This window comes from Pseudonaja textilis, chromosome 3 (assembly GCF_049901715.1).
Source record: "Pseudonaja textilis isolate UNSWEBS1 chromosome 3, rPseTex1.2, whole genome shotgun sequence".
NCBI classification, from domain to species: Eukaryota; Metazoa; Chordata; class Lepidosauria; order Squamata; family Elapidae; genus Pseudonaja; species Pseudonaja textilis.
Genome location: NC_141992.1, coordinates 101,056,035 through 101,065,683, shown reverse-complemented (window position 1 = coordinate 101,065,683; position 9,649 = coordinate 101,056,035). Strand labels below are relative to the sequence as shown.

At 39.3% G+C, this 9,649-nt stretch overlaps 1 protein-coding gene across 3 annotated transcripts in view; it reads right to left on the bottom strand.

Moving 5' to 3' along the window:
- Positions 1-476: 476 nt before the first annotated feature.
- Positions 477-9,649, bottom strand: part of TNR (tenascin R) — a 497,168-nt gene continuing 487,995 nt past the window's right edge. For all 3 annotated transcript variants that reach the window (XM_087930476.1, XM_026703463.2, XM_087930477.1), the window contains 2 exons: positions 6,756-6,919; positions 477-5,451 (listed from right to left, as the gene is read on the bottom strand). In XM_087930476.1, the coding sequence (XP_087786602.1) occupies positions 5,332-5,451; positions 6,756-6,919 (284 nt within the window). In that variant the 3' untranslated portion in view covers positions 477-5,331. The remainder of the gene's footprint in view (positions 5,452-6,755; positions 6,920-9,649) is intronic.

Below are 9,649 nucleotides of genomic sequence, written 5' to 3'. Positions count from 1 at the left end.
CATCTGTAGGTATTCATAGGTTGTGGCATCTGAATATTTTTTCTAAGGCCTTTAGACACTCACCTTTTAATCAGCATAAAACTTGAATGAAAAAGGAAAAAATATACAGTCTTGTCTCACTTCTTTGCCACCCAGGGGGCAGTCTGATTTATCATGTTACATCTGGACACAATTAGTTAAAATTAGAAGAATGTTCCCATCATTATCACAATCACTATTTGTTTTAGCAATAATGACATCCTCACATTCAAGCAACTCTTAAAACAAGATCTAAAAATAATTCATGAAATGGATGACCTAAAGTTATTTGAAAATCTAAAAGAAAACTTGAATCTCTACTGGAGACAGTCCATATATTTAGTGAGGATATAAGAATGCACCTTTGTCTATACAAATGTGCAACTTTGAAGACTGAAGGAGGCAACATTGTTAAAGAAGACTGATTACAGCTAATGAATGCAAATGCCATGGAACAATTGACACCAGAAAAAGGTTTATTAAGGATTAATGGGAAGCTTCTGACTTACTACATGAACAATTTTGATTATATCAAACAAATTTTAAAAATTGAAAACAAAATTAGGCATGGGGTATATAATTAAAGCCATAAACACTTGGGCTGTTCCTTTAGTCAATATAGTGTGGGTATAATTGATTGGGCTCAAGCTGAATTAGACATACTTGATTAATAAACCCAGGAAAATTAATGACCATGCTTTCTACACAGGAGGTGAAATTGGTAGGTCGCCAGAAGTAAAGGTGAGAGAGAATTACTCCAAGTCAAACAAACAAGGGTAGAAGAGAAATATAGCCTGAATGTTTATAATAGGCACAAAAAGAAAGTACTACTGGTAGAAGTTTGTAAAACCTAATTAATGCCTGGAAATGTAAACCTCTTCATACTCAGTATGATATTGAAAGAAAATAAAATCAAAATTTGACTTGGCAGTGGCTAAAATCCTTAAAAAGAAATTGAACAATAATCATGGCAGCTCAAAAGCACAATATGCAAGCAAACATTAATGCCAAAACTGAAGATATTTCAAATGATAACAAATACTATGTAAGATCAAAGAATACCTTATTAGTTGCTTAGCAAAACTAAGCCAAATTGAGTATATAATCAATGGACAGAATTGCAAAAAATTGCCATTGGAATTTATGTAAGCCATTTGGTTTCACAAAAGCTATGGAATCATAAACTTGAAAAAGCCTTAGAAAGTAAAGACAGGATTGTGTGAATTATGGATCAGTACATTCTTGAAAGGCAACAAACTATTATTATTAAGAAGAAGAAATGTTCTATAAATGTAGCAATCGAAGGAGATACTTGAACAAATTTGAAAAACAAATGGAAAAAGTAGCAAAATATTATGATTTGCAAATTGCAGTGAATGACTTTGGAAGGAAAAAAAAATCCCCTAACACCAATGTAATTGCATTGTTGGAGCCATATTACATAATTCATCAAATATGTGCAGGTTTTAAATTTATAAGACTTAATAGTATTGACTTTGCCAAAACAAAACAAAAACCTCTTGCTGGGAACTTTCTACATAGTATGACAATACTTCTATGAATTCTAGGCTCTTCGTAAAACCTAACCATTGGAAAGAACCCAATCTAATGATATTCATTGGATTAATAGATGATGATGATGATGACATACCCCAAAGGAATATTCCATCTGAAATCTAAAATTTGCTGGGCAGATAGGATACTTAAAAACTTTCTGTAAGTTAGATTATGTTTCTACTTTTTTTTAAACTTTAGAACAAATGTCCCTAAAACAATGTGTATGATAGTTTCACTCTTCCTCCTTGCTTATTGTCAGTTATGCAAACCCAGTAACTCATAAAGTAGTTTGGCTAATCTAAAGTAACGTGGAGACAGTTCCTTCTTTGATTCCATGCCATATATCCTTGATTGCATTACTAGGTGGTTGTTGTGTGCTTAGGGCTGTATTCTCTTAAAATATCCTTCCTTCCTTCCTTCCTTCCTTCCTTCCTTCCTTCCTTCCTTCCTTCCTTCCTTCCTTCCTTCCTTCCTTCCTTCCTTCCTTCCTTCCTTCCTTCCCCAATAATGCCTTTTTTACCTGGTATGGTGTTGCCCAACAGTAATAAACTCACAGCCAAATCAAAAGAACATATTCATTTACTGACCTTCAGCATCTTTGCTGTTAATTTAGATGTTTCCCATGCTTCTGTTTATTTAAAATTCTGTTATTTGATTTCTAAAGGACAACTATAGATGCATATTCTGTTAAAATGTTTGCAAAAATGTCACTAACTTGTGTTGGTTCACTCTGCAGTTACAATCTTTATATAAACTCATGTTAAGAGGGATCTGTTTGGGTTTACAGACACAGTGATGTATACAATGCTTTGTGAGCTAATGGATCACTTTTGCAGTTATGGAGGAGATACACTAAACTGCTATTTGTAGGGGCAAGAACCAATTCAGAGAATTGGTCAGCACATGCAGATAGAAGAATAAGTGTTTGAAATGGATTGGATTAAGGTCTGCTGCCCATCTAATTAATCTTACATTTTATTGAAAAGGACAAAGCCTGAAACTTGTACAAACATGGGTTCACTTGAATGTGCCTTCATGCCTAACCAACTCACAGAACTTATAAGCACACAAGGCTCTGGGGCAAGATAAGCTCCAATTCATCATGCTTGTTTTCTATGTGTAAGAGACACATGTGCGGATCTCCCCCCCCTCCCCCCCCCACTTGGTATTATGAAGGAAGACAGGTTGGGGACCATGATAGAAAATATAGACATCTATGTTAAGATTTTTATTATTTATAGTGTGGAAACTTTTTTTGTTTTAGAAAAACACAACATGGAGGCTTTTGGGACTGAGGCTGCAACTGCCATGGGCTGAAAGAAGTCTAGAGAGACTTGACTGGGAAAATTACATGGGAAGATGTGTTAAGATAAATACACATCCTGAAAGCTGGTTCAGATAAACTCCTATTTCCACTTGCTGATCTTTCTTAAAGAAAATAAACAAACAGCTACATTTGGGTTCCAGAGATTATTCCCAAGGGTGAACAATATTCCCCAATAAAGGAGGACAATATTTGTGTTTTGGTGATCATGTTGTAACTATATAGTTGGAAGTAATTATATAAAGAATTTGCCTTCTTAAGTCTTGCCTGCATTTCCTCCTAGTCATAGCATGAACAAGCCTTGGCTACCTTTTTTTCTACCATATTTTGCCCGTCTGGTATTAAAATAGACCTTTTGTTCTCCTGACAAAATGGATACCCTCTGGCATCCTTCACTGATCATTTGGTTGCTGAACTCAAGAGATGGGATCACTCCAACCCCTACTAGTCACTATAGGCTGCTGTGAGCACAGCCCTTCTTCTATAGTTGCTTTGCACTGCCAGCTATGGTCAATTTGGCTAAGGTTGCAGCATCCTTCCATGTAATGCCATATTGGCACTTGCTGGCCAGGTATTTCAGTGGCTGCTTGTAAATATGGTTTGGTGCTTATCTGCAAGAGTGTTGAACCTCTTTTATAGCATGGGTGTTGTGGTCTCTTGGATGAAAATTAATCCTGTGCTGCATAGAAGATCAATATAAACTGGGAAACAGATTTCTGCTAGCTATGGTCACCCCTGGATGTATTACAGACTTTCCCCCTTGTACCTACAAAAAAAAAAGAGAGAGATTTCAAGTGATTGCATATTTTACCATTTTTTCTATGTTTATTATTTCTAAAAGGACTTGCACATGTGCTACACTTGTTGCCTTGCCCTTTTGAGGGCTAATATACTGCAATTGCATTTCTTGTAGCCATGTGTACAAGACTCTACTACAGTAACTCATGTAGCCTCTGGTGGCAGCGGGGATGGCTGTGTAATTTTGCCCTTCTATTCTGGATTTGGCAGTGCTGGGTTACATGCTGTTATTATATGGGGGTCAGTTCCAGTTGTGGGTTCTCTGTGCCTGGCTACCACCTAGTTTAGTGTACTCATTGGCCATTTTCTGCCAGCAGTGCCCTTCCCTTGCAGCATTAGATAAAGATGGATCTCACTCATTGGATCTCACTCATTAATGTTCCTCTCTCCTCTGCTCTGTGCTACCCCTTTTGCTTTTTATGAGTCAGCTGGGCTATTTTTGAACATGGGTTCAGGTTCTTTCAGAAGAGTGCTAAACTTGTGTTCAGAAATACCCTGAGGGGTCATAGACACAGAGGAGGAAGTTATTAGGATCACTGGGAAAACACCTGTCTACTTTTCCCCATTCCCCACTCTTTAGCACCAACTATTTGCTAGGTAGAGAATTTGATTGATGGCTCAACATACTGTTTTAGGCATCCATCTAAAATGGCCCCTCCATTCCATCCTTTCTAGGAAGACTAATTGGTGATGACACTGGGTGGGAACGAAAACAAGCCAGAGTAATCCACAAATCCCTTTCCTTACCTTAGCCTCTAATAAAAAGAAGGCAAAACAATATGGAGTGAGAACAGTCTAGAAGTGAGGACTTTGCTTCCAAATAGAGTTCAGTGTGTGTATGTCTACACCATTCATATCTATAAGCTAATTTGTGAATGTGAAGGTTACTGTTTTAGGAATTATATATGCTTGTTTATGTGTATGCATATATGTTTGTGTATGCATATATGCATATGTTTGTATATGTATATGTGTGTATGTATCCTTGTTGTCTGTTCAGGGCAGGATGGGATCGACAGGAGTTGAAATAAATAGCTCATTTGACTTCTCTTCCTGGCAGCCTTATGCTGACTCAATAGGCATCATTGTGAAAATTCTGCATGGGTCCAAATATCTTTAAAAATAGCTCTTCGAGCTCCTCCCTCTCAGTACCCTCTGGTAAAGCAGGCTGGCATATAAAAGAAAGCATCTATAACAGGGCTGAGTAGGGCCAACAGATCTAGACTGCAAAAATCTGGATGGCAAAAAAAGATGGAGAGAAAATGCTAACTCTTTCTGTCATCTACTGGTGACTTGGATTTTTGCTGCTCCGATCTAGTGGCCATAACCAACTGTAGAATTTGGGCAAAGACAAAGACCTTAAATGAAGCCATTAACTAATAATTTCAAGAAGGAATGGAATGAAAACCCAAAGAAGTGGGGCTGGGCTGGAGCCCAACAGGTTCCTAGGAATGATAGCAAGCATTAAGGTTGTTCTTTTATCAAAGTTAGTCAGCCCTCTGGGGTATCATGGTGTTCCTCAGCCCTCAGCATGGAGCAGGTTTCTACCTCAGTTTTACTTTTGTTTTTGTCATATTATAAAATGCAAATGCATGACAGAAAAGGACTGCATGTCCAGAAGGATTCCTGCCATTTCACAGTTGTACTGATCGGCGTTTCCTCCCGAGGGAGTTGCGATGGTTATATGGCCGCATTTTCATTTCCACAAAAGGTATGGAGAACTCGTGTCCTTTCCAATGGTACCAGTTAATACCCTGAAGGCCAAAGAGAGGAAAAGGGATCAATATGCTTGGAACCATTTGCACAGCACCTCTTTCCAGTTATGAGATGCAAATATATTGCACTCTTTCAAGCCAAAATATCACAATAATTCGAGTGGGAACAGTTCATAAAAATGACAAAACTTTTAACAAACTTGTCTAGCTATCCTCACCCTTACGGATGTGGTATCACTACTTATGTAATACCAAACATTTGGACATAAACATTGTGAACAATGAGGTGTTAAACAAAAGACCACTTTGGGCTGCAGATAAAGAGATTATATTTTTATTTATTGTATATAATCTCTCTGTGAATAGAAAATACAGATAGCCATCTGAGATGGATAAAAGATAATTTGGGCTTGATTTTTTAGTTGTTATCACTCTAGAATGCATATAATCCTATTATTTTGTAAGAACCAGAATTAACTAAGCAAAACGAGATATAAACATTCTATCCATAACCACATTCAATCTTAAGACACTAATTTTTTAATTTTTTTTCTCCATATAAATCTCCTCAACATAGAGGCTACTGGTGCATTTAAAACAGTGAGACTTTTTTTCCTGCTGTGTTTCATTCTCTACAAGGGCTATCCTTTAATGGCCAAAAGGATTGGAATATTCAAATTTATATTTTACCTGGACACTGGTTTAATGTAGTGCATAATTCTAACTCTTCCAAACTGTTGCCCCATACTCTGTTTTTAAAATATATTTTCTGTTTTATTTTAAAACAGTTTCCTAAAGCTCTAAATATAAAAGCTTATGTAATTAATAGGGAATATGTATAACAACAACAGTAATATTAGCAATAAACTCCAGGCATGGGGAAACTATAAACTCTGACCATACTGATAGCATTTTTTCCATACTGGGGTTTGAACTTTATGCCATGTTGCTTTCAAACTGTAAGTAGCCCATACAAAGTATACTTTGCTGCAGTGGCTCCATCAGTAGATATTTGGGCTGTTAAGAAAATTATGTAGGCTGGGGTTAGTTCCAGATGAGTTTCTCCTCCCCATAGATATTATTTGCTATTGTTGTTGTTTTTAAAAAAGCTTTTGGCATTTAGAGAAAATGTAAACTGCCATTTGTTATTAGTTATGTGGGGTTCTTGGTGCTGATGTTTCATTACCCAAACTGGGTAATATAATCAGTGCTACTAGTTAATTTGATCCCTGAAACTAATCATATCTAAATGACGAACTGACTGGCTTCTCATTCACTCTTATACCCTTGTCAGAAGAATAGGCTCTTTCTTGCAAACAGTACTATATTGATCCTGCTCTTACCTGGCTGTGCCGGGATTCACCATATTTACCATTGAGGTTAGTTCGATGGCAGTTTTTATACCACCAGGCCCCTTTGTATGACATAGCACAGTTTGTAACGGCAACATCATTGTCCCTGTCTTTGGTGGAAAATGGACGTCCCTGATGATAGCTGAGTGAATCCCCTGCAAAATAAGGCATCACCTTAATTTTTTCCATCTTTCTCTCTAGGAGACAACAAAGGATTAATATATCCATGTTGGTTTCCTGAGGACTACAATAATATCCAAGAACTATAAGAAAACTCTGATTCTGGAGCTAAGAATTTAAATGTCTTCACTGCACCTGTTTTGTTTCATGTGCTCAGGTGACCATCATCAAACAGTGTTTGCTAAGTGATGTATGAGATTCACACTTACATGTGTGAATCATACAATAATAATTACAGCTAATTTTTTTTTATCATTTTCTGTATGCATATAAGTCTTAAGAAGACTAGAGATGACTCAAATATTTTGAAGAGTGACATAGCAGAAATGACTGCTGAGTTTTACAAAAGTTTACATCAAAGAAGGCAAAATGGAGCTTCTTAAATCTCCTGGGAACATACTCTTAACTCTATACCTTCCTTATCCTTCTTTGTCACAACTATTTCTATACTAAATAGTTTTTCTGTCTTTTGGCAGCTGAAATAAGTTTGTTATATAGCTCAAGTATTGTACTATGATGAACAGAATATCAGCCCATATAAACTGTTGATCCTCTGTGATTTCCTTGTAGAAATTGAATCAAATTAAACAGTGGCAACATCAGGATCTTAAGAACGAACTGTTGCATATAAATGGGTTGTACTCTAAACAGACAGCACTCTGTTATTTATTTTTGTAGGAAGAGAGGACAGCTGAACATTTTGACATAAAACAGTAGCTTTCAGAGTCGGTGGCTACATCCTCCAATACACACCTTGTTCCAATACATGCAGATGTTAAAAGGTCTAGGTTAACTCGCTGCAGCTGACTCATCCTGGCTGTCTCGCCTCAGCTATCTCATGCCCAGGCAACTTGCCCCGGGACAACTCACTGTAGGACAATTCAATATGGGCCACTCAAGAGAGGGACAAGAAAATTGAAGCAGGCCTTATCTTGCTTTAAATTTGGATCTTCTCAAATTAGAAGTCCTTGAGGCTGAGGTCAGCCAGAGCCTGGAATCCCAGCAGTCCATTGGCCAAGCCTGAAGCAAGCACTGCATGCCTGGGTACTCCCTGAATGGATCCAGGCCGTGGTGCATCTGTGAGAGAAGGCCCACCACTGCTGTCATTTCTTCTATGCATGGCCATTGCAAGGACCAGCTGCTCTGCTGACATCCAGGTACTGGTCTTGCGCCTCTGGCCTGGCCTGGCCAAATGCTCAGGGCTGGAAGAAGAAACGATGGACTTGGGGCTCTCTGGTAGCTTCATTTTAAAAGGGGTTACAGATTTCTCTGGGGATATTTACTCAGCCAGAAATAATTTCTAATTGGTCCAGTAGCATTTTCCTTCCCAATCAATGAAAGATTCCACAGGGATTCCTGGGATCAGCCCATTTGCTCCCACTCTGCCATAAGGAGTCAAAAGCAGAAAAAAAAGGTCTGAGAGCAGCATCCTTCAGGATGCTTTTCCACTCCCCAATACTCCCCCTTCTCCAGGGGTGAGTTTCAATTTTTTAAACAACCGGTTCTGTGGGCATGGCTAGCTGAGTGTGGCTAGGTGGGCGTGGCCATGTGACTGGGTGAGTGTGGCTTCTTTTTGCAGCACACCTCCTTTTTTCGCCTCCTGGGGCTCGTGGAAGCCTCCTGGGGGGTGTTTTTGCTCCCAGAAGGATTCCCTGGGACCCAGGAAGGCAAAAAATGGAGCCCGGGGGGCACAGCCTCCCCCGTGCTCCATTTTTTGAGCCTTCTGGGCCTCAGGGAAGCCTTCTTGGGGGTGTTTTTGCTCCCAGAAGGCTTCCCTGGGGCCCAGAAGGCAAAAAACAGAGCATGGGGGAGGTGTCGCACCCCCCACCCTGTGACCCTCCCTCTGTGCCCCTTTTTGCCTCCTGGGACTCAGGGAAGCCTTCTGGGTGAAGCTGATCATCAGAACAGCTGATCGTCGGGAGAGGAAAAAAAAGAAATACCTCAAAGAGTGACTGGGCAGGGGAGAATGCAGTCAGTGATGTCGGGCATGCGTGTGATGTTGCGCATGCACGGTAAGGACTCACTGGGTGGGGAGGGGAGGGTTGGGCAGAGAGGGGCAGGGCCAGCCAGGGGCACAATTTGCCAGTTCTCCAAACTGTAGAATCACAACAACCAGTTCTACAGAACCTGTCCGAACCAGGAGAATCCCATCCCTGCCCTTCTCCTCTCTCTCAGTCTCAGCTCTAAATCTGACATTTCCCTGCAAGTCTGTTTTTTAATAGAAGAGCAACAAAGATGATTAGGGGACTGGAGGATAAGACATATGAAGAACAGTTGCAGGAATTGGGTATGGCTAGTCTAGAGAAAAGAAGGACTAGGGGTGACATGACAGTAGTGTTCCAATAACTAAGGGGCTGCCACAAAGGGAGGGTCAACCTATTCTCCAAAGCACCTAAAGGCAAGACAAGAAGCAATGGATGGAAAACCTAAAACTATGAAGAAATTTCCTGAGAGTTAGAACAATTAATCAGTGGAATGATTTGCCTCCAAAGTTGAGAGTGCTTCAACAGTAGAAATTTTTAAGAGGAGATTGGACAACCATTTGTTTGAAGTGGTATAGAGTTTTTTTGCTTGAGTAGTGGGTTTGATTAGATGACCTCCAAAATCTCTTCCAACTCTGTTATTCTGTAATTTTGAAGAGGAGAATGACTGGGAGTGATGTCAAGGAAGTGGTTCTAAAGGTGAAAGCACATAGATTAGTTCCA